Here is a 25,811-nt window from a genome sequence, read left to right on the forward strand (position 1 = left end):
GTTAAGGGTTTAGGTTAGGTGGTGCTCAGTATGGAGGAGAGAGGAGTGTCTCTGTAGTGTATTGCATTGTTTGTGGGGGGGGGGGGGTCAAAGAGGTAGGGCTTAAGGGGGGACAGAAAGATGAGGGAGGGTGTTCTAGAGCCTAGGATCAACCCTGGAGAAGACCCTGTCACTGAAACTCTGGAGAAGGCCCTGTCGCTGAAACTCTGGAGAAGGCCCTGTCGCTGAAACTCTGGAGAAGGCCCTGTCACTGAAACTCTGGAGAAGACCCTGTCACTGAAACTCTGGAGAAGGCCCTGTCGCTGAAACTCTGGAGCAACCCTGGAGAAGACCCTGTCGCTGAAACTCTGGAGCAACCCTGGAGAAGACCCTGTCGCTGAAACTCTTGATCAACCCTGGAGAAGACCCTGTCGCTGAAACTCTTGATCAACTCTGGAGAAGACCCTGTCGCTGAAACTCTGGAGCAACCCTGGAGAAGACCCTGTCGCTGAAACTCTTGATCAACTCTGGAGAAGACCCTGTCGCTGAAACTCTTGATCAACCCTGGAGAAGGCCCTGTCGCTGAAACTCTGGAGCTTCAACCTGAGGATGATAAGGTGGCCTGCTGTTGTGGAATGGAGTGTAGTTGGTAGTGGAGAAGAGAGGTAAGGGGAGGAGGGGGTGGCAAGGTGGTGAAGGGCTTTGTAGATCAGAAAGAGGATCTTGTAATCCCTGCTGGGTTAGGACTGGGCCATTTCACAGTGAAGTCTATACCTGTTGTATTCGGCGCATGTGACAAATACAATTTGATTTGATTTGACAGGGGTGATGTGCTGCCAGGACTTAATGTGGGTGACGAGTCGGGCTGCAGAGTTCTGAACCATTGGCAGCTTATGGAGGGAGCTTGAGTTGATGCCGGAGAGTAGTGAGTTGCAGTAGTCAAGATTGGATTGGGTTGGGCAACACTGGTTCTTTGGTATTCAACACAGGTTCTTTGGTATTCAACACTGGTTCTTTGGTATTCAAAGTTGCTTTACAATATAGTCTGAGCGATCCTGTTGTAGACAATAACCCCGCCCCCTCCCTCTCCTCTCGTCTCCTCTCCTCTTCAGTCTCCATTAAGGACATCTCGGCGGTGCGTGCTGGCCGTCAATCGGAGGGTCTGAGGAAGAACACAGAGGAGCCGGTGGAGGGGAGATGTTTCTCCATAATCTTCAAGGTTCTTTTGTATATTTTTAAACAACTCAATTTGCAGTGTATTCAATGTCATTTCAGTCAGGCTTTATTTAGCTTTACAGTATTACAGAGATGGCAGTGGGAGGAGGTCAGGCAGAGCTGACAGTGGGAGGAGGTCAGGCAGAGATGACAGTGGGTGGAGGTCAGGCAGAGATGACAGTGGGAGGAGGTCAGGCAGAGCTAACAGTGGGAGGTCAGGCAGAGATGACAGTGGGAGGAGGTCAGGCAGAGATGACAGTGGGAGGAGGTCAGGCAGAGCTGACAGTGGGAGGAGGTCAGGCAGAGATGACAGTGGGAGGAGGTCAGGCAGAGATGACAGTGGGAGGAGGTCAGGCAGAGCTGACAGTGGGAGGAGGTCAAGCAGAGATGGCAGTGGGTGGAGGTCAGGCAAAGCTGACAGTGGGAGGAGGTCAAGCAGAGATGGCAGTGGGTGGAGGTCAGGCAGAGATGACAGTGGGAGGAGGTCAGGCAGCGATGGCAGTGGGAGGAGGTCAGGCAGCGATGGCAGTGGGAGGAGGTCAGGCAGATATTAGGTACAGCATAATCTCTCGTGGACAGACGCACGTAACATAGGGTGGTATAGAAGCATCCGTCAACAGACTGGGATGCGGCGACTAATGTGGAACTTTGTTCTGGTGTGCAAGATTTTTTCAGCACTAATCATTTGGACAAATCCTGATTTCGCAGGTGTTAGCATATTTCGACTGTCAGAAGGGGAGGGGATATTTTGGCCATGCTTTGGCTGAGAGTTTCTGTTTAGGGGGGTTGGAGACTTCTCTTGTCGCATTAGTATCTTTACAAAGAGCAAACCCCAAAACCTAATGAATCATCTGACACATTTACACAAGATTGTAGTGCTGGGTTTCTGAAATGAGGTACAGTATTGTATTAACACGATCACATTTACATCACAGTTGCATTTGTACAACCCTCCATTATTTTTAAGGGCAGAAGAAAGAACCTGGACCTGATGGCCAGCTCTGAGGAGGAGGCCAAGCAGTGGGTCACCAGCCTGGAGAAGATAATGTCCAACATGGAGAACCTTAACAGTCAGCAGAAGACTGAGCAGTATCCTTCTCGCAGATATAGAGTCAGAACCACGGGAACCAGAATCTCTAGAAAGGCCTTGGAACCTCTAACTCTGGCAATTTGACTGGTAAACTATATGAGTACAACGGTCGCCAGTCCACCCATTATGACATCATTGACTTGAATGTGGAGGTCCATTCTATCGATTCTATTTCTATGGTCATAACAGCCTCGTCGTGGTTAGTGTAAAAGTATACTTTAGTTACTAACCATTTGTTTTTGAGAAACTCGTATTCATTTGAAATGACTGAATCAATATTGTACTGGGCAGTAATATTTGATAGTGAATATTCAGTATATTATATATGTAACGGGATTCTTCTGTTGAAGTGGTTATTTTGATACATCTTTAATAAAGATGAAAATAGAACAATATACAAAAAAACGTGAAAACGTGAAAACAACCGAAAACAGCCCTATCTGGTGTAACAAACACAAAGACAGGAACAATCACCCACAAAACCCAACACAAAACAGGCTACCTAAATATGGTTCCCAATAAGAGACAATGACTAACACCTGCCTCTGATTGAGAACCATATCAGGCCAAACACAGAAACAGACAAACTAGACACACAACATAGAATTTCCACCCAGATCACACCCTGACCAAACAAAACATAGAAACATACAAAGCAAACTATGGTCAGGGTGTGACAATATATACACATCACATACACAACCAAGAGAGAGACAGAGAGAGAGAGAGGGAGAGAGAGAAAGAGAGAGAGAGAGTATCTCACCACAACAGGTCAGGAACAAATAGGAGAAAGAACAATGAAGACCTTTTAATAAGCATCTGAGTTGTTGACCAATAGTATTACTGTAAAGTTAACCACCAATCAGATATCAGACCTACATAATGTAACTAAGGCTTCTCAAAGGTGAGCCAATGGAGGGTTGGCAAGACCAGCACAGATAATGCTGAATTCCTAGGAAAACACAGAGGAAATGATTGTATACTGTTGATAAGGAGAGTCCTTTTGGAGGGCTGCCCTACAATATGACAAGGAACCCTGTTGTAGAAATACTGTCTGTGCAGGCTTTTGCTCTAGTAGGGCTGGAACAAATCCCTGCAGAAGGGTAGCTCTGCAGGAGGGCTGGCAACCTCTTTACAGTAGGTAATGATACTGATCATGTAACCCATATCACCATGTTGTGCCCATATGACACGGTGAGTTCAGTCCTTACATGAACTCTTCTTCAGTTGGATCTTCAACTGCCTTAGGAAAGCAGACAAGAACAGTGACAACAAGCTGAGTCTGAAGGAGCTGAAGGACTTCCTGCACCAGATCAACATCGAGGTGGACGATCAATACGCAGAGAAGCTCTTCCAGGTGAACACTTGAATTAAATACTTTATTTTATTGTATAATTGAATAACTTTTATAATTCTCAGAAAAACAACGCTTTGATACATCTAAGAGCTCAAATCGTCTTCACAATATAAAATATGACAAAGTGTAGAGGCCTGGTGTACAGTATAGAGGCCTGGTGTACAGTGTAGAGGACTGGTGTACAGTATAGAGGCCTGGTGTACAGTGTAGAGGCCTGGTGTACAGTATAGAGGCCTGGTGTACAGTGTAGAGGCCTGGTGTACAGTGTAGAGGCCTGGTGTACAGTATAGAGGCCTGGTGTACAGTGTAGAGGCCTGGTGTACAGTGTAGAGGCCTGGTGTACAGTGTAGAGGCTTGGTGTACAGTATAGAGGCCTGGTGTACAGTATAGAGGCCTGGTGTACAGTGTAGAGGCCTGGTGTACAGTATAGAGGCCTGGTGTACAGTATAGAGGCCTGGTGTACAGTGTAGAGGCCTGGTGTACAGTATAGAGGCCTGGTGTACAGTATAGAGGCCTGGTGTACAGTGTAGAGGCCTGGTTTACAGTGTAGAGGCCTGGTGTACAGTGTAGAGGCCTGGTGTACAGTGTAGAGCCCTGGTGTACAGTATAGAGGCCTTGTGTACAGTGTAGAGGCCTGGTGTACAGTGTAGAGGCCTGGTGTACAGTATAGAGGCCTTGTGTACAGTATAGAGGCCTGGTGTACAGTGTAGAGGCCTGGTGTACAGTGTAGAGGCCTGGTGTACAGATAGAGGCCTGGTTTACAGTGTAGAGGCCTGGTGTACAGTGTAGAGGCCTGGTGTACAGTGTAGAGCCCTGGTGTACAGTGTAGAGGCCTGGTGTACAGTGTAGAGGCCTGGTGTACAGTATAGAGGCCTTGTGTACAGTGTAGAGGCCTGGTGTACAGTGTAGAGGCCTGGTGTACAGTGTAGAGGCCTTGTGTACAGTGTAGAGTCCTTGTGTACAGTGTAGAGGCCTTGTGTACAGTGTAGAGGCCTGGTGTACAGTGTAGAGGCCTTGTGTACAGTGTAGAGGCCTGGTTTACAGTGTAGAGGCTTGGTTTACAGTGTAGAGGCCTGGTGTACAGTGTAGAGGCCTGGTGTACAGTGTAGAGGCCTGGTGTACAGTGTAGAGGCCTGGTGTACAGTGTAGAGGCCTGGTTTACAGTGGCTCTAACATGGAAGCCAAACCGGCTGCGCCATCGTGCATAAATGTATTTTGTCCCCCCACACGAAACGCAATCACGACACGCAGGTTAAAATATCAAAACAAACTCTGAACCAATTATTTGGGGACAGGTCGAAAAGCATTAAACATGTATGGGTATTTAGCTAGCTAGCTTGCACTTGCTAGCTAATTTGTCCTATTCAGCTAGCTTGCTGTTGCTTGCTAATTTGTCCTGGGATATAAACATTGAGTTGTTATTTTACCTGAAATGCACAAGGTCCTCTACTCCACCAATTAATCATTTACATTTAAGTAATTTAGCAGACGCTCTTATCCAGAGCGACTTACAAATTGGTGCTTTCACCTTATGACATCCAGTGGAACAGCCACTTTACAATAGTGCATCTAGGTCTTTTAAGGGGGGGGGGGGTGAGAAGGATTACTTTATCCTATCCTAGGTATTCCTTAAAGAGGTGGGGTTTCAGGTGTCTCCGGAAGGTGGTGATTGACTCCGCTGTCCTGGCGTCGTGAGGGAGTTTGTTCCACCATTGGGGGGCCAGAGCAGCGAACAGTTTTGACTGGGCTGAGCGGGAACTGTACTTCCTCAGTGGTAGGGAGGCGAGCAGGCCAGAGGTGGATGAACGCAGTGCCCTTGTTTGGGTGTAGGGCCTGATCAGAGCCTGGAGGTACTGAGGTGCCGTTCCCCTCAAAGCTCCGTAGGCAAGCACCATGGTCTTGTAGCGGATGCGAGCTTCAACTGGAAGCCAGTGGAGAGAGCGGAGGAGCGGGGTGACGTGAGAGAACTTGGGAAGGTTGAACACCAGACGGGCTGCGGCGTTCTGGATGAGTTGTAGGGGTTTAATGGCACAGGCAGGGAGCCCAGCCAACAGCGAGTTGCAGTAATCCAGACGGGAGATGACTGGAAGTGCCTGGATTAGGACCTGCGCCGCTTCCTGTGTGAGGCAGGGTCGTACTCTGCGGATGTTGTAGAGCATGAACCTACAGGAACGGGCCACCGCCTTGATGTTAGTTGAGAACGACAGGGTGTTGTCCAGGATCACGCCAAGGTTCTTGGCGCTCTGGGAGGAGGACACGATGGAGTTGTCAACCGTGATGGCGAGATCATGGAACGGGCAGTCCTTCCCCGGGAGGAAGAGCAGCTCCGTCTTGCCGAGGTTCAGCTTGAGGTGGTGATCCGTCATCCACACTGATATGTCTGCCAGACATGCAGAGATGCGATTCGCCACCTGGTCATCAGAGGGGGGAAAGGAGAAGATTAATTGTGTGTCGTCTGCATAGCAATGATAGGAGAGACCATGTGAGGTTATGACAGAGCCAAGTGACTTGGTGTATAGCGAGAATAGGAGAGGGCCTAGAACAGAGCCCTGGGGGACACCAGTGGTGAGAGCGCGTGGTGAGGAGACAGATTCTCGCCACGCCACCTGGTAGGAGCGACCTGTCAGGTAGGACGCAATCCAAGCATGGGCCGCGCCGGAGATGCCCAACTCGGAGAGGGTGGAGAGGAGGATCTGATGGTTCACAGTATCGAAGGCAGCCGATAGGTCTAGAAGGATGAGAGCAGAGGAGAGAGAGTTAGCTTTAGCAGTGCGGAGTGCCTCCGTGATACAGAGAAGAGCAGTCTCAGTTGAATGACTAGTCTTGAAACCTGACTGATTTGGATCAAGAAGGTCATTCTGAGAGAGATAGCGGGAGAGCTGGCCAAGGACGGCACGTTCAAGAGTTTTGGAGAGAAAAGAAAGAAGGGATACTGGTCTGTAGTTGTTGACATCGGAGGGATCGAGTGTAGGTTTTTTCAGAAGGGGTGCAACTCTCGCTCTCTTGAAGACGGGAGGGACGTAGCCAGCGGTCAGGGATGAGTTGATGAGCGAGGTGAGGTAACCACACATAAAACGGTCAACCGTTTCTAGTCATCTCTCCTCCTCCTAGGCTTTTTCTCCTCTTGACTTTATATTGCGATTGGCAACTTTCATAAAATAGGTGCATTACCGCCACTGACCTTGTTCGTCTTTCAGTCACCCACGTGGTTATAACCAATGAGGAGATGGGAGAGGCAGGACTTGCAGCGCGATCTGCGTCACAAATAGAACTGACTTCTATTTTAGCCCTTGGCAACGCAGCCAGTCGTTGGCTCGCGCGAGTAGCGTTTGTGCAATAATTTAATAATATAGATTTCTAAATGTATTTTGCAACGGTCGCACACGCGACGCGAACGGTGTAGTCAGCCTGTAAGGTGCTTGTTCTTGAGGAGAAGCTTTGTCTTCTGTCTTTTACACTCCACCTTCAAGGAGGCAGGGGTCAGCGGTCAGGAGGCAGGGTCAGGGGTCACGGGTCAGGGTCAGGAGGCAGGGTCAAGAGGCAGAGGCAGGGTTCAGGAACAGAGGCAGGAGGCAGGTGCAGGAACAGGGTCAGGAGGCAGGGTCAGGAGGCAGGTGGTAGGGTTCAGGTGGCAGGGTCAGGAGGCAGGGTCAGGGGGCAGGAGACAGGGGGCAGGGTCAGGAGGCAGGGTCAGGAGGCAGGAGGCAGGGTCAGGAGAGCAACAGCATTTTGATGCACCAATGCACTCCATATCTCCATCCTGTAGGAGTGTGACCAGTCTAAGTGTGGCCACCTGGCTGGCGATGAGATAGAGCACTTCTACAGCCTTTTGACCCATCGCCAGGAGATAGACACCATCTACGGAGAATACGCTAAGACCACGGGCTTCATGAGCGCTGAAAATCTACTGGAGTTCCTGATTAAAGAGCAGAGAGAGGAGGCAACGCTAGCCGATGCACACAGACTCATCAACAAGTACGAATTGGATGATAAAGGTGATTATGAATGAATATTTAGTTGTTATGCCTTCACAACAACATAGAAGAGCATTCATAAAGTCTTCCTAAGCCCTACTACATACAGTAGACGTTTCAAAAAATCATTTAGAAGAAAAATCCTACTACATAACACAGCATTCCCTGGAGGGTGAGACTGGGCAGCTCTCAAATGACAAATGGGAGCTGTCCAAATCATTTCAAACAGTTCAGAGTTAACTTCCTATTCAGTAACGACACTTCTGCTCATTTGAATTGTCAGCAGTCTATCTTGTAGTTAGAGTCTGACATCTGTCTGGTCTATCTGCAGCCAAAGAGAAGCAGCTGATGACCCAAGATGGTTTCCTGATGTATCTCCACATGCCCGAGGGTCTGGTGCTGAATCCTACCCACAAGGCCGTGCACCAGGACATGAGCCAGCCCCTGAACCACTACTTCATCTCCTCGTCTCACAACACATACCTGATGGAAGACCAGCTCAAAGGGCCCAGCAGTACTGAGGCCTATGCCAGGTATAAATGGCACACATCATCTAGAACAATGTTTTTCCAAACCTCTCCTTGAGTAACCTCAGCTAGTTCCACTTATTTGATCTATTCTGGTATTACAGTAGTACACTTGATTCAACTGGTCTGGACTAAGTTTTACTAGCTATTGTAATGTTTCTTAGCTTCTATTCTTATGGAAGACACTGTGGACATTTAAAAACCTGTACTTGTCAGTGTCTGCCTGTGAATGAGTCAAGTCAGGACATGTTGTTAAACATTTGTTAAACAGTTAAACAATAACCCTTCGTAGGGCTCTTATAAAACAGGTATAACCCTTCGTAGGGCTCTTATAAAACAGTTATAACCCTTCGTAGGGCTCTTATAAAACAGTTATAACCCTCTGTAGGGATCTTATGAAACCGTTATAACCCTTCATAGGGCTCTTATAAAACAGTTATAACCCTCTGTAGGGATCTTATGAAACCGTTATAACCCTTCGTATGGCTCTTATGAAACCGTTATAACCCTTCGTAGGGCTCTTATAAAACCGGTATAACCCTTCGTAGGGCTCTTATAAAACAGTTATAACCCTTCGTAGGGCTCTTATAAAACCGGTATAACCCTTCGTAGGGCTCTTATAAAACAGTTATAACCCTTCGTAGGGCTCTTATGAAACCGGTATAACCCTTCGTAGGGCTCTTATGAAACAGGTATAACCCTTCGTAGGGCTCTTTAAAAACAGTTATAACCCTTCGTAGGGCTCTTATAAAACAGTTATAACCCTTCGTAGGGCTCTTTAAAAACAGTTATAACCGTTCGTAGGGCGCTTATAAAACAGTTATAACCCTCTGTAGGGCTCTTATGAAACCGGTATAACCCTTCGTAGGGCTCTTTAAAAACAGTTATAACCCTTCGTAGGGCTCTTTAAAAACAGTTATAACCATTCGTAGGGCTCTTATAAAGGGCTGTCGCTGTGTGGAGCTGGACTGCTGGGACGGGTCAGACGGAGAGCCAGTCATCTACCATGGATACACCCTCACTTCCAAGATCCTGTTTAAAGACACCATCAAAGCCATCAAGGAGTACGCCTTTAAGGTAGACTAAAGTTCCATGTCAACTTTGTAGAATTGTATCTGTCCTGTCCTGTTTAATTCATATCATGTTTTGATGACAACAGATTTCTTTTTGCAATGGATTAATTACAGATGGTCATCCTTCTTATCAACAGAGGCCCAAAAGGCTCGGGCTGACCCCGTGTCAAATACTTACGCTGCACTTTATTGTGTTTGTCCAGTACAATGAAATCAAAGGAATATTCCCAAAAGTCTAAACTCCATGCTAAATCAAGCGCCTACAGAAATGATTTCACACATTTATTTGACTCAGGTCTGCAGTTGCACTGTATTTAACTGTCTCTGTCTGTCCCCAGACCTCGGACTACCCAGTGATCCTGTCCTTGGAGAATCACTGTAGTGTGGAGCAGCAGAGGGTCATGGCCCAGCACATGAGCTCCATCCTGGGCAGCGCTCTGCTCACCTCCCCCCTGGGGGACCAGATGCCCACAGACTTCCCCTCCCCAGAGGTGGCTGGCTATAGTCTCTAGTCTACTGTTTCATATAAGAGTCACTGTCTGCGTGTATATGCGGAATTCTTACAGTTCCCCTCTTTTCACAACACATTCTAGATTTACTTCTGTTTTAATGTGCCTATTGCTTCCTAGGACCAGGAGCATTTCCTGTCCAGGAATGTCTCTAGTCCTTAGTCAAGAAGAACTTAAAAATATACACTGAGTATACAAAACATTATGAACACCTGCTCTTTCCCTGACATAGACTGACCAGGTGAATCCATGTGAAAGATATGATCCCTTATTGATATCACTTGTTAAAAACGTCTTATGCCTGGGGGCAGTATTAAGTAGCTTGGATGAATAAGGTGCCTAGAGTGAACTGCCTCCTACTCTGTCCCAGATGCTAATATATGCATATTATTAGTAGTATCGGATAGAAAACACTCTGAAGTTTCTAAAACTGTTTGAATGATGTCTGTGAGTATAACAGAACTCATATGGCAGGTGAAAACCTGAGAAAAATCCAACCAGGAAGTGGGAAATCTGAGGTTTGTAGTTTTTCAACTCATTGCCATTCCAATATACAGTGTCTGTGGGGTCATGTTACACTTCCTAAGGCTTCCACTAGATGTCAACAGAATTTAGAACCTTGTTTGATGCTTCTACTGTGAAGGGTGGACGAAGGAGAGGGGATTGAGCCAGGTGTCTGGCAGATTGCCACGAGCTCGTGACGCGCGGTTTGGATTTGTTTACCAAACGCACTAACAGAAGGAGGTATTTGGACATACATTTGATCAAACAAATCAAACATTTATTGTGGAACTGGGATTCCTATGAGTGCATTCTGATGAAGATCATCAAAGGTAAGTGAATATTTATCATGTTATTTCTGACTTCTGCTGACTACACAATATGGCGGATATCTTTTTGGCTGGTTTGGGCTCTGAGCGCCGTACTCAGATTATTGCATGGTTTGCTTTTTCCGTAAAGCTTTTTTGAAATCTGACACAGCGGTTGCATTAAGGAGAAGTGAATTTAAAATTCCATGTATAACACTTGTATCTTTGATCAATGTTTATTATGAGTATTTCTGGAAATTGATTTGGCTCTCTACAAAATCACCAGATGTTTTTGGAACTACTGAACATAACACGCCAATGTATACTGAGATTTTTTGATACAAATATGAACTTTACAGAAGAAAACATATATGTATTATGTAACATGAAGTCCTATGAGTGTCATCTGATGAAGATCATCAAAGGTTAGTGATTAATATTATCTCTATTTCTGCTTATTGTGGCTCCTGTCTTTGGCTGGAAAAATGGCTGTGTTTTTCTGTGACTTGGTGGTGGCCTAACATAATCGTTTGTGGTGCTTTTGCTGTAAAGCCTTTTTGAAATCGGACACTGTGGTGGGATTAACAACAATATTACCTTTAAAATGGTATAAGATACTTGTATGTTGGAGGAATTTTAATTGTGAGATATCTGTTGTTTGAATTTGGCGCCCTGCACTTTGACTGGCTGTTGTCATATCGATCCCGTTAGCGGGATCTCAGCCATAAGAAGCTAAATCACTTCAATCAGTTTAGATGAATGGGAGGAGACAGATTAAATAATTATTTAAAACCATTTAAGTGCCTTTGAACAGGGTATGGTAGTAGATGCCAGGCACACAGGTTTGTGTCAAGAACTGCTTGTGTCAAGAACAGTTTACCGTGTGTTTCAAGAATGGTCCACCACCCATAGGACATCCAGTTAACTTGACACAACTGTGGGAAGCATTGGAGTCAACATGGGCCAGCATCCTTTGGAACGCTTTTGACACCAACGAATTGAGGCTGTTCTGAGGGCAAAACTCAATATTAGATAGGTGTTTCCTAGTGTTTGGTATACTCAGTGTATATAGTTTTATTCTGTCACATTATCAGAGCCTTTGTGAACTAACACACGAAGATAATTTTTATATGTGTGTCACATTCGATCAGGAGCTGAAGGGGAGGTTCCTGGTCAAAGGGAAGAGGTTAACTAAACTGGAGGCCTGCTTTGGCCCTGAGGAGACAGCCGGGGATGATGGTAGCTTAACTGAGGAGGAGGAGGATGACAAAGAGGAGGAGGAAGAGGAGAAGAAGGCCACGGTAGGGGAATAGGAGCCAAACCTACTATGGCACTCCAACAGTATCATTGTGACGGCCCCCTCCCTGTCTTCTACACCATATAACTGTATTGCAACATACTATGTATGTTCTATATGTTCTATATGTTCTGTATGTTCTATATGTTCTGAATGTTTTATATGTTCTGTATGTTCTATATGTTCTATATGTTCTATATGTTCTGAATGTTTTATATGTTCTGTACTATATGTTCTGTATGTTCTATATGTTCTGTATGTTCTATATGTTCTATATGTTCTGTATGTTCTATATGTTCTGTATGTTCTGTATGTTCTGTATGTTCTACATGTTCTGTATGTTCTACATGTTCTGTATGTTCTATATGTTCTAGTAGAGCTGGAGTGTGTTACCATTCTGCCCAACATACTGTACAGTAAAGCTGAAGTGTGAATGTGTTTGATCTGCAGGAAGGTAAAAAACTGAAGCTGGCTAAGGAGCTGTCAGACATGGTGATCTACTGTAAGAGCGTCCATTTCAACGGATTCCAGGACGCTAAAGATAACCTGGGCTTCTACGAGATGTCCTCCTTCAAGGAAAGGAAAGCTATGGCGTTGGCTGAGGAGTCTGGTGAGCATGTTAACTGTGAAGCTGAGGAGTCTGGTGAGAATGTTAACTGTGAAGCTGAGGAGTCTGGTGAGCATGTTAACTGTGAAGCTGAGGAGTCTGGTCATGTTAACTGTGAAGCTGAGGAGTCTGGTCAGAATGTTAACTGTGAAGCTGAGGAGTCTGGTGAGCATGTTAACTGTGAAGCTGAGGAGTCTGGTGAGCATGTTAACTGTGAAGCTGAGGAGTCTGGTCATGTTAACTGTGAAGCTGAGGAGTCTGGTGAGCATGTTAACTGTGAAGCTGAGGAGTCTGGTGAGCATGTTAATTGTGAAGCTGAGGGTGTCGTGGAGGGCACATTTTTTATTTTGCTCAAGCGTTTAGCTATCGCCACTTATCGCAGAAAATGTTTTGCAAATATAGGGAGTGTTACTTTATTCACCATGAACGACGATCAGTTTACCCTTTTTTAGGGTTTTTACCACTACGTCACTGCTGTGAAGGTTTTTACCACTACGTCACTGCTGTGAAGGTTTTTACCGTTACGTCACTGCTGTGAAGGTTTTTACCGTTACGTCACTGCTGTGAAGGTTTTTACCGTTACGTCACTGCTGTGAAGGTTTTTACCGTTACGTCACTGCTGTGAAGGTTTTTACCACTACGTCACTGCTGTGAAGGTTTTTACCGTTACGTCACTGCTGTGAAGGTTTTTACCACTACGTCACTGCTATGAAGGTTTTTACCGTTACGTCACTGCTGTGAAGGTTTTTACCACTACGTCACTGCTGTGAAGGTTTTTACCACTACGTCACTGCTGTGAAGGTTTTTACCGTTACGTCACTGCTGTGAAGGTTTTTACCACTACGTCACTGCTGTGAAGGTTTTTACCGTTACGTCACTGCTGTGAAGGTTTTTACCACTACGTCACTGCTGTGAAGGTTTTTACCACTACGTCACTGCTGTGAAGGTTTTTACCACTACGTCACTGCTGTGAAGGTTTTTACCGTTACGTCACTGCTGTGAAGGTTTTTACCACTACGTCACTGCTGTGAAGGTTTTTACCACTACGTCACTGCTGTGAAGGTTTTTACCGTTACGTCACTGCTGTGAAGGTTTTTACCACTACGTCACTGCTGTGAAGGTTTTTACCACTACGTCACTGCTGTGAAGGTTTTTACCACTACGTCACTGCTGTGAAGGTTTTTACCACTACGTCACTGCTGTGAAGGTTTTTACCGTTACGTCACCGCTGTGAAGGTTTTTACCGTTACGTCACTGCTGTGAAGGTTATATTAGACTAACACAAATGGAGAAAATTATTTCAACTTCATTGAACTTAATTGTACACAAAGATGGTACACAAAACGTCTTGTTAATAGTTTCTCATCACACTCCAGTAAGGATATGAGAATGACGTTGTTCTGTATAGTTTCTGTAGAGCTAAGTGACATCTTTCTCTCTTTTTGTTTTCTCTTTCTCTCTCGTTTTGTTCTCTCTCTCTTTTTGTTCGCTCTCTCTCTTGTTTTGTTCTCTCTCTCTATCTCTCTTTTGTTTGTTCTCTCTCTCTCTCCAGCCAACAGCTACATCCATCACAATGTGGACAAGCTGAGTCGTATCTATCCAGCAGGCACCAGAACAGACTCCTCCAACTATAACCCTATACCCTTATGGAACGCAGGCTGTCAGATCGGTAAGACTGTCTAAAAGAAGAAGGGACAAGGGCTAGAGGGAATGTTTTCATATAGTAAAATGGGCTGTGGTACAATTCTCTCCTGAAGTTAGGCAGCAGGTAGCCTAGCGGAACTTCTTGCGTCAAGCCATGCCGGATCCGGTAGCGTAATCATAGCCTCAAGCTCAATACCATAATGCAACGTTAACTATTCATGAAAATCGCAAATGAAATTAAATTAATATGCTAGCTCTCAAGCTTAGCCTTTTGTTAACAACACTGTCATCTCAGATTTTCAAAAATATACTTCTCTACCATAGCAAACTAGCATTTAGCGTTAGCATTTAGCGTTAGCATTTAGCGTTAGCATTTAGCATTAGCATTTAGCGTTAGCATTAGCAGGCCACATTTTCACAAAAACCAGCAAAAACATTCAATAAATAATTTACCTTTGAAGAACTTCGGATGTTTTCAATGAGGAGACTCTCTGTTAGATAGCAAATGTTCAGTTTTTCCTGAAAGATTTTTTGTGCAGGAGAAATCGGTCCGTTTGGTGCGTCACGTTTTGCTACCAAAAAACCCCCAAAATTCAGTTATCCAAACGCCAAACTTTTTTCCAAATGAACTCCATAATATCGACTGAAACATCGCAAACGTTGTTTAGAATCAATCCTCAAGGTGTTTTTCACATATCTCTTCAGTGATGCATCGTTCCTGGAAGTATGAGTCTCCTTCTGTAACGCAAGGTACAATGATTGCCACTGGGAATTACGCACCGACTTAGACAAAGGACACCGGACGGCCCCCTGGCAAATGTAGTCTCTTATGGCCAATCTTCCAATGATATGCCTACAAATACGCCACAATGCCGCAGACATCTTGGATGAACGGCAGAGCGCATAAGCTCGTTCACAGCATATTCACAGCCATATAAGGAGACGTTAGTAAAACAGAGCCTCAAAAATCCTGTTCATTTCCTGTTTGAAGTTTCATCTTGGTTTCGCCTGTAAGATCAGTTCTGGGGTACTCACAGATAATATCTTTGCAGTTTTGAAAACGTCAGAGTGTTTTCTTTCCAACGCTGGCAATTATATGCATAGTCGAGCATCTTTTCGTGACAAAATATTGCGCTTAAAACGGGCACGTTTTTTTATCCAATAATGACATAGCGCCCCCATAGCTTCAAGAGGTTAAGACTGTCGTGTCTTTAGTATTATTAAAGGTGAAGACTTATTTTATCTAATCAATTCTCTGTAATTATTATTACGTGATTAAACTAATCATGTAAATATAATTAACTAGGAAGTCGGGGCACCACGGAAAATGTTCAGATTACAAAGGTATAATTTTCTGAATATAACTCTTCAGATATTTTAATATCTGATCAAATAGTCAATTAATTATTATTATTACCTTTGTCAGTCTCATCTGAACGTTGTAAATTGTTGGTTATCTGCACAAACCCAGCCTTTACTATAAATCATCCATACACCAACTGGCTCAATTATTTATTTACTAACTAATTAAACAACATTATACCTTCCCTAGTGGACTAAACAAAAACCGTTTGGTTATAACACGTGTGGCACACCAGGGGGTTTGGTCAAGACGTTTACACAGATCAGACACAGAGTTTAGCTCGGTTTCAAGGGTGTCTATTAAATAATAAATCAAAAGAAAAGGATAGGTCTCCCCCATGAGACCCTCTCCGGGATACCAACGTCTGGGCTCCGGGTCTTACTGTATCCCCCATGAGACCCTCTCCGGGATACCAACGTCTGGGCTCCGGGTCTTACTGTATCCCCCATGAGACCCTCTCCGGGATACCAACGTCTGGGCTCCGGGTCTTACTGTATCCCCCATGAGACCCTCTCCGGGATACCAACGTCTGGGCTCCGGGTCTTACTGTATCCCCATGAGACCCTCTCCGGGATACCAACGTCTGGGCTCCGGGTCTTACTGTATCCCCCATGAGACCCTCTCCGGGATACCAACGTCTGGGCTCCGGGTCTTACTGTATCCCCCATGAGACCCTCTCCGGGATACCAACGTCTGGGCTCCGGGTCTTACTGTATCCCCCATGAGACCCTCTCCGGGATACCAACGTCTGGGCTCCGGGTCTTACTGTATCCCCCATGAGACCCTCTCCGGGATACCAACGTCTGGGCTCCGGGTCTTGCTGTATCCTGTCGGGCACACAAACTCAACCGTCTTAGCTCGGGCACCGTCTGCAACTACACGGAAGTCACCTTACTTCACCCAGTTCTTCCCTGTGTGCTGCCCTTCTGGCAGCTTTATGGGACTTGAACAGCTGGTGAGCAATCAGCCCTTGATTACTCACCAATCCCCAATCAGCCCCAATTAGTCCTGGCCGGAGAGCCCGTCGTGACCTGGCACGTCCAGCAGATGGCGCCATCGCCTCGTGATGTATACTCCGTCTGTCACCAGGCCTCGACGAGTCTCCCCCTGGTGGCTGACCTGCTGTACGACACACACGATAGATTCAGAGAAGAGAAGGGGTTTTGGAAGGAAGACTAAGGGACATGAGTCTCTATGCGAAGCTATTCTCTCATAAATACATTTGCCACTTACGATCGCTCATTCGGAAAAGCAATGCATTGTATTTACGTGAAGCTGGTGATGTGAGGCTCTGGTTTGCCCAGTCGATGTCGCCCTGTCCTTTGTGGAATCTTCCAGGTCGTCGTGTGAGAAGTTCACGTGTTCTGAGAGGTTCATCTCTCTCTGGAGACTCGTCCACGTCGGTCAGTGTTGTCGTACTAGATTTGCTACCTTTCCAGCTGCAGTCTGTTATGCTGTCCTCTAGGACTCACTTCTTCTTGAGTGATCAATAGTTCAGAATTCATACCATTTCACGTGTAGAGCAAGCGCCCACGTTTCCTGGCCTGTATGGTTGACATTAGAATTAGCCCTTTTAAACGTGAGGATTTATTCGGAACTTGAGTGACTTTTCGTTATGTAGAGTGGATATCCACAGCTCGCCCTGGGGCTTGCTTAGTCCAATGTGAATTGGGTCACGGGGGCACTTATAGAAATGTAAAAAGGGGGTGGTTCATCATTTCCAACCAATGCCTATTCACCTGGGCGTGGCTACTGACTTAGTTAAACTTTACAGGGAAGATGATTTTCTCATTTTTAGTTGAGTTTATTTAATTTTTTATTTTTACAGGGACAGTGCACATTAATCAACGTTTCAGTAAAAGTGATGGTTTTCAACCGCAGTTCCTGGGCAGGTTAATAAAATAAAAAAGGTTAACATCACATTACATAATTTCGCAAATAGTTTCATCTTTACTCATTCATTTTAAACAAGAATAAGATGAAAGCCTCGTAACTGAGGGACCTGTATAAATGAGGTCACAAACATGAAACAGAATGGACCGGGTCGTAGCTGGCTTCTCCACCTACCGTTTATACATTCTCCAAAATAGGAATATTATTCAATTCTCAAATTCTGGGATGGAGTAGAATTCGGCGGGAGAATCCCTTTGTCTTACTGTGACCATCCATTAAGAGTGAGCATTCTAGACGGGTAAGGATTCTCCCCACAACTGTTACTTAATCTCCTCTCCTCCTGTCAGTGTCCCTGAACTTCCAGACCTCCTGTAATGACATGGATGTGAACCAGGGTCGGTTCCTGACCAACGGGAAGACGGGATACGTCCTAAAGCCGGCCTACATGAGGGACCTGGGGTCAGAGTTTGACCCCATCACTCTGACCGCGGGACCGTGGCTGCAGCACAAGACGCTCCACCTCATGGTCAGACTCATTCTCTGGCTTGTTGGTTATATGTACATATCTCAATGACCTCGTACCCCTGCACATCGACTCAGTACTGGTACACCGTACATTTAGTCAAATTATTGACCTTGTACCCCTGCACATCGACTCAGTACTGGTACACCGTGGATTTAGTCTAATTATTGACCTCGTACTCCTGCACATCGACTCAGTACTGGTACACCGTACATTTAGCCAAATTATTGACCTCGTACCCCTGCACATCGACTCAGTACTGGTACACCGTACATTTAGCCAAATTATTGACCTCGTACCCCTGCACATAGACTCAGTACTGGTACACCGTACATTTAGCCAAATTATTGACCTCGTACCCCTGTACATCGACTCAGTACTGGTACACCATGCATTTAGCCAAATTATTGACCTCGTACCCCTGTACATCGACTCAGTACTGGTACACCGTGCATTTAGCCAAATTATTGGTCAGACTCATTCTCTGGCTTGTTGGTACATATCTCATTGACCTCGTACCCCTGCACATCGACTCAGTACTGGTACACCGTACATTTAGCCAAATTATTGACCTCGTACCCCTGCACATCGACTCAGTACTGGTACACCGTGCATTTAGTCAAATTATTGGTCAGACTCATTCTCTGGCTTGTTGGTACATATCTCATTGACCTCGTACCCCTGCACATTGACTCAGTACTGGTACACCGTGCATTTAGCCAAATTATTGACCTCGTACCCCTGCACATCGACTCAGTACTGGTACACCATACATTTAGCCAAATTATTGACCTCGTACCCCTGCACATCGACTCAGTACTGGTACACCGTGCATTTAGCCAAATTATTGTTACTCGTTGTGTTTCTATTATTACATGTTTTACTTTTCTATTACTTCTCTATTTTCTTCCTCTCTGTATTGCTGGGAAGGACCCATATGTCAGCTTTTCACTGTTAGTCTACACATTGTTTTACCAAGCAATGTGACGAATAAAATTGTATTTTTTGTCATATATACAGTAGCTTGTGTGTTATCAACGTTCACTCTCTTATGACCACGTTTCCACATTGATGATGACAAAAACGCTGACCATGTAGCCGTTTTCCTCTTTGTCATTCCCAGATCATCTCAGCCCAGCAGCTTCCAAAAGTGAACCAGAAAAAGACATCCATTGTGGACGCGCTGGTCAAAGTGGAGATACACGGGGTGCCTGCTGACACCGCAGATAAAGAGACGCCGTACATCGGGAACAATGGTATGAGAATTCACACACCCAAAGTGCTTAGCAAGTGACACTGTGCTGACCTGAAGTCAACAATGCTCATTTAACTAGCAGATGTTTCTACCAATGTGTAACGGGGTGCTTTCTTATTTTTTTGGACTGCTCAGGTTTCAACCCGATGTGGAATGAGAACTTTAAGTTTGATGTGTACGTGCCAGAGCTGGCCCTGGTCCGCTTTGTGGTCGAGGACCACGACTCTGTTACTGATAATGACTTTGTCGGACAGTTCACCGTACCATTCACCAGTTTACAGATGGGTAAGTTAGTAGTCATACCATTCACCAGTTTACAAATGGGTATGTTAGTAGTCATACCATTCACCAGTTTACAGATGGGTAGGTTAGTAGTCATACCATTCACCAGTTTACAGATGGGTACGTTAGTAGTCATACCCTGCCATTCACTAGTTTACAGATTAGTTAGTACTCAGACCCTGCCATCCACTAGTTTACAGATTAGTTAGTAGCCATACCCTGCCATCCACTAGTTTACAGATTAGTTAGTACTAAGACCCTGCCATCCACTAGTTTACAGATTAGTTAGTAGCTATACCCTGCCATTCACTAGTTTACAGATTAGTTAGTACTCAGACCCTGCCATTCACATGTTTACAGATTAGTTAGTAGTCATACCCTGCCCTCCACTAGTTTACAGATTAGTTAGTAGCTATACCCTGCCATTCACATGTTTACAGATTAGTTAGTAGCTATACCCTGCCATTCAGATGTTTACAGATTAGTAGTTAGTAGCTATACCCTGCCATTCACATGTTTACAGATTAGTTAGTAGCTATACCCTGCCATTCACATGTTTACAGATTAGTTAGTAGTCATACCCTGCCATTCACATGTTTACAGATTAGTTAGTAGCTATACCCTGCCATTCACATGTTTACAGATTAGTTAGTAGTCATACCCTGCCATTCACATGTTAACAGATTAGTTAGTAGCTATACCCTGCCCTTCACATGTTTACAGATTAGTTAGTAGCTATACCCTGCCATTCACATGTTTACAGATTAGTTAGTAGTCATACCCTGCCATTCACATGTTTACAGATTAGTTAGTAGTCATACCCTGCCATTCACATGTTTACAGATTAGTTAGTAGCTATACCCTGCCATTCACATGTTTACAGATTAGTTAGTAGTCATACCCTGCCATTCACATGTTTACAGATTAATTAGTAGCTATACCCTGCCATTCACATGTTTACAGATTAGTTAGTAGCTATACCCTGCCATTCACATGTTTACAGATTAGTTAGTAGCTATACCCTGCCATTCACATGTTTACATATTAGTAGTTAGTAGCTATACCCTACCATTCACATGTTTACAGATTAGTTAGTAGCTATACCCTGCCATTCACATGTTTACAGATTAGTTAGTAGCTATACCCTGCCATTCACATGTTTACAGATTAGTTAGTAGCTATACCCTGCCATTCACATGTTTACAGATTAGTTAGTAGCTATACCCTGCCATTCACATGTTTACATATTAGTTAGTAGCTATACCCTGCCATTCACATGTTTACAGATTAGTTAGTAGTCATACCCTGCCATTCACATGTTTACAGGGTAGTTGTAGTTAGTAGCTATACCCTTCCATTCACATGTTTACAGATTAGTTAGTAGCCATACCCTGCCATTCACATGTTTACAGATTAGTAGTTAGTAGCTATACCCTGCCATTCAGATGTTTACAGATTAGTTAGTAGTCATACCCTGCCATTCACATGTTTACAGATTAGTAGTTAGTAGCTATACCCTGCCATTCACATGTTTACAGATTAGTTAGTAGCTATACCCTGCCATTCACATGTTTACAGATTAGTTAGTAGCTATACCCTGCCATTCACATGTTTACAGATTAGTTAGTAGCTATACCCTGCCGTTCACATGTTTACATATTAGTAGTTAGTAGCTATACCCTGCCATTCACATGTTTACAGATTAGTTAGTAGCTATACCCTGCCATTCAGATGTTTACAGATTAGTAGTTAGTAGCTATACCCTGCCATTCACATGTTTACAGATTAGTTAGTAGCTATACCCTGCCATTCACATGTTTACAGATTAGTTAGTAGTCATACCCTGCCATTCACATGTTTACAGATTAGTTAGTAGCTATACCCTGCCATTCACATGTTTACATATTAGTTAGTAGCTATACCCTGCCATTCACATGTTTACATATTAGTTAGTAGCTATACCCTGCCATTCACATGTTTACAGATGAGTTAGTAGCTATACCCTGCCATTCACATGTTTACAGATTAGTTAGTAGCTATACCCTGCCATTCACATGTTTACAGATTAGTTAGTAGCCATACCCTGCCATTCACATGTTTACATATTAGTAGTTAGTAGCTATACCCTGCCATTCACATGTTTACAGATTAGTTAGTAGCTATACCCTGCCATTCACATGTTTACAGATTAGCTAGTAGTCATACCCTGCCATTCACATGTTTACAGATTAGTTAGTAGCTATACCCTGCCATTCACATGTTTACAGATTAGTTAGTAGTCATACCCTGCCATTCACATGTTTACAGATTAGTTAGTAGCTATACCCTGCCATTCACATGTTTACAGATTAGTTAGTAGCTATACCCTGCCATTCACATGTTTACAGATTAGTTAGTAGCTATACCCTGCCATTCACATGTTTACATATTAGTAGTTAGTAGCTATACCCTGCCATTCACATGTTTACAGATTAGTTAGTAGCTATACCCTGCCATTCACATGTTTACAGATTAGTTAGTAGCTATACCCTGCCATTCACATGTTTACAGATTAGTTAGTAGCTATACCCTGCCATTCACATGTTTACAGATTAGTTAGTAGCTATACCCTGCCATTCACATGTTTACAGATTAGTTAGTAGCTATACCCTGCCATTCACATGTTTACATATTAGTTAGTAGCTATACCCTGCCATTCACATGTTTACAGATTAGTTAGTAGTCATACCCTGCCATTCACATGTTTACAGGGTAGTTAGTAGCTATACCCTTCCATTCACATGTTTACAGATTAGTTAGTAGCCATACCCTGCCATTCACATGTTTACAGATTAGTAGTTAGTAGCTATACCCTGCCATTCAGATGTTTACAGATTAGTTAGTAGTCATACCCTGCCATTCACATGTTTACAGATTAGTAGTTAGTAGCTATACCCTGCCATTCACATGTTTACATATTGGTAGTTAGTAGCTATACCCTGCCATTCACATGTTTACAGATTAGTAGTTAGTAGCTATACCCTGCCATTCACATGTTTACAGGGTAGTTAGTAGCTATACCCTGCCATTCACATGTTTACAGATTAGTTAGTAGCTATACCCTGCCATTCAGATGTTTACAGATTAGTTAGTAGCTATACCCTGCCATTCACATGTTTACAGATTAGTTAGTAGCTATACCCTGCCATTCACATGTTTACATATTAGTAGTTAGTAGCTATACCCTGCCATTCACATGTTTACAGATTAGTTAGTAGCTATACCCTGCCATTCACATGTTTACAGATTAGTTAGTAGCTATACCCTGCCATTCACATGTTTACAGATTAGTTAGTAGCCATACCCTGCCATTCACATGTTTACATATTAGTAGTTAGTAGCTATACCCTGCCATTCACATGTTTACAGAGTAGTTAGTAGCTATACCCTGCCATTCACATGTTTACAGATTAGTTAGTAGCCATACCCTGCCATTCACATGTTTACATATTAGTAGTTAGTAGCTATACCCTGCCATTCACATGTTTACAGATTAGTTAGTAGCTATACCCTGCCATTCACATGTTTACAGATTAGTTAGTAGCTATACCCTGCCATTCACATGTTTACAGATTAGTTAGTAGCTATACCCTGCCATTCACATGTTTACAGATTAGTTAGTAGCTATACCCTGCCATTCACATGTTTACAGATTAGTTAGTAGCTATACCCTGCCATTCACATGTTTACAGATTAGTTAGTAGCTATACCCTGCCATCCACTAGTTTACAGATTAGTTAGTAGCTATACCCTGCCATTCACATGTTTACAGATTAGTTAGTAGCTATACCCTGCCATTCACATGTTTACAGATTAGTTAGTAGCTATACCCTGCCATTCACATGTTTACAGATTAGTTAGTAGCTATACCCTTTTCCAGATGAGATGGGTGAGTTGGTAATAGATCCTTACAGTACCTTCAGTGTTTTAATACACTGGCAAGAGTCATCGTTCCAAAGTTCCAAAGTCCAAACTCAACCATTGGTTCTTTATTTTGATAGAAACGATTCTTAATCTACTAACACTGAAAGACCATACTATGCTTTTCCTGTCAGTGTGACTAGATGATAGGGAGGTATTGTCTCCTCTCTGACACAGAGAACAGAGTCTCTGTCATAATGACAAGACTGTAAAGCTTTGTTTCGCTCTTTAACTACAGTACCAGTCAAAAGCTTAGACACACCATTTTCTACATTGTACAATAATAGTGAATACATCACAACTATGAAATAACACATATGGAGTCATGTAGTAACCAAAATAGTGTTAAACAAATCAAAATATATTCTTCAAAGTAGCCACCCATTTCAAGCACACTCTTGGAATTATCTCAACCAGCTTCATGAGGAATGCTTTTCCAACAGTCTTGAAGGAGTTCCCACATATGCTGAGCACTTGTTGGCTGCTTTTCCTTCATTCTGCGGTCCAACTCATCCCAAACCATCTTAATTGGGTTTAGGTTGGGTGATTGTGGAGGCCGGTCAACTGATGCAAGCGGCGCACAATTGGCCCAGCATTGTCCGGGTTAGGGTTTGGCCGGGGTAGGCCGTCATTGTAAATATAAATGTGTTCTTAACTGACTTGCCTAATTAATTAAAGGTTAAATAAAAAATGCAGCATTCCATCACTCTCCTTCTTGGTCAAATAGCCCTTACACAGCCTGGAGGTGTGTTTTGGGTCATTGTCCTGTTGAAAAACAAATGATAGTCCCGCTAAGTGCAAACCAGATGGGATGGCGTATCGCTGCAGAATGCTGTGGTAGACATGCTGGTTAAGTGTGCCTTGAATTCTAAATAAATCACAGACAGTGTCAAAAGCAAAGTTCCCCCACACCATCACACCTCCTCCATGCTTCACGGTGGGATCTACACGTGCAAAGATCATCTGTTCACCTACTCTGCGTCAAACAAAGATATGGCGGTTGGGACCAAAAATCTCAAATTTGGACTCATCAGACAAAAGGACAGATTTCCACCAGTGTAATGTCCAAGCAAGTCTCTTCTTCTCATTGGTGTCCTTTAGTAGTGGTTTCTTTGCAGCAATTCGACCATGAAGACCTGATTCACACAGTCTCCTCTGAACAGTTGATGTTGAGATGTGTCTGTTACTTGAACTCTGTGAAGCATTTATTTTGGCTGCAACCTGAAGTGCAGTTAACTCTAATAAACTTATCCTCTGCAGCAGAGGTAACTCTGGGTCTTCCTTTCCTGTGACGGTCCTCATGAGAGCCAGTTTCATCATAGCGCTTGATGGTTTTTGCGACTGCACTTGAAGAAACTTTCAAAGTTCTTGAAATTTTCTGGATGAACTGACCTTCATGTCTTAAACTAATGATGGACTGTAATTTCTCTTTGCTTATTTTAGATGTTCTTGCCATAATATGGACTTGATCTTTTACCAAATAGGGCTCTCTTCCTTGTCACAACACAACTGATTGGCTCAAACGCATTACATTAAGAAGGAAAGAAATTTCACAAATGAACTTTTAACAACGCATAACTGTTCATTGAAATGCATTCCAGGTGACTACCTCGTGAAGCTGGTTGAGAGAATGCCAAGAGTGTGCAAATCTGTCATCAAGGCAAAGGGTGGATACTTTGAAGAATCTCAAATATAAAATCTATGAATATTTGTTTAACACTTTTTTGGTTACTACATGATTCCATATGTGTTATTTCATAGTTTTGACGTCTTCACTATTATTCTACAATGTAGAAAATAGTAAAAAATAAAGGAAAAACCCTTGAATGAGTAGGTGTCCAAACTTTTGACTGGTACTGTATACACACTGACTGTTCATTGACTGAGACCCTTCTCTCCGTTTAGGATACAGACACGTGCCGCTACTCAACAAGGAAGGAGACCCCCTTCCCTCAGCAAGACTGTTCGTACACATCATGATCATGGATGCCTAAAACAATCCCTGTCCGAATGTGCCTTAATCACCACTGTGACTATCGTCCAAACAGACCTTCAGCCCTATACCACTACACCCTAGGGCACTAGAGTGGATCTGAAATGATTGAATATGTGTAAGTGTCCTAGGGAAGAGGGGCTAGGGGGTGGTTTGGGATTGGGCCCTAGGGAGGCGGGGCTAGGGGTTGGTTTGGGATTTGGCCCTAGGGAGGCGGGGCTAGGGGTTGGTTTGGGATTTGGCCCTAGGGAGGCGGGGCTAGGGGTTGGTTTGGGATTGGGCCCTAGGGAGGTGGGGCTAGGGGTTGGTTTGGGATTGGGCCCTAGGGAGGCGGGGCTAGGGGTTGGTTTGGGATTGGGCCCTAGGGAGGCGGGGCTAGGGGTTGGTTTGGGATTGGGCCCGAGGAAGGCAGGGCTAGGGGTTGGTTTGGCATTGGGCCCGAGGAAGGCGGGGCTAGGGGT

The 25,811-nt window shown here is 44.2% G+C and overlaps 1 protein-coding gene across 2 annotated transcripts in view; it reads left to right on the forward strand.

Moving 5' to 3' along the window:
* Window positions 1-25,562, forward strand: part of plcd1b (phospholipase C, delta 1b) — a 40,115-nt gene extending 14,553 nt beyond the window's left edge. The window contains exons 1-15 of one of the 2 annotated variants that reach the window (XM_029643292.2): window positions 799-904; window positions 1,092-1,198; window positions 2,162-2,283; window positions 3,512-3,641; window positions 7,408-7,636; window positions 7,947-8,148; window positions 9,075-9,219; window positions 9,554-9,706; window positions 11,685-11,834; window positions 12,281-12,440; window positions 13,990-14,106; window positions 17,685-17,863; window positions 18,984-19,116; window positions 19,251-19,400; window positions 25,263-25,562. In XM_029643292.2, the coding sequence (XP_029499152.2) occupies window positions 892-904; window positions 1,092-1,198; window positions 2,162-2,283; window positions 3,512-3,641; window positions 7,408-7,636; window positions 7,947-8,148; window positions 9,075-9,219; window positions 9,554-9,706; window positions 11,685-11,834; window positions 12,281-12,440; window positions 13,990-14,106; window positions 17,685-17,863; window positions 18,984-19,116; window positions 19,251-19,400; window positions 25,263-25,351 (2,079 nt within the window). In that variant the 5' untranslated portion in view covers window positions 799-891 and the 3' untranslated portion in view covers window positions 25,352-25,562. Of the gene's footprint in view, window positions 1-798; window positions 905-1,091; window positions 1,199-2,161; window positions 2,284-3,511; window positions 3,642-7,407; window positions 7,637-7,946; window positions 8,149-9,074; window positions 9,220-9,553; window positions 9,707-11,684; window positions 11,835-12,280; window positions 12,441-13,989; window positions 14,107-17,684; window positions 17,864-18,983; window positions 19,117-19,250; window positions 19,401-25,262 lie in introns of those variants that run through there. The other variant, XM_065013778.1, reaches the window with a different exon arrangement.
* Window positions 25,563-25,811: the final 249 nt, after the last annotated feature.

Source organism: Oncorhynchus nerka, linkage group LG9b (assembly GCF_034236695.1).
Source record: "Oncorhynchus nerka isolate Pitt River linkage group LG9b, Oner_Uvic_2.0, whole genome shotgun sequence".
NCBI lineage: Eukaryota > Metazoa > Chordata > Actinopteri > Salmoniformes > Salmonidae > Oncorhynchus > Oncorhynchus nerka.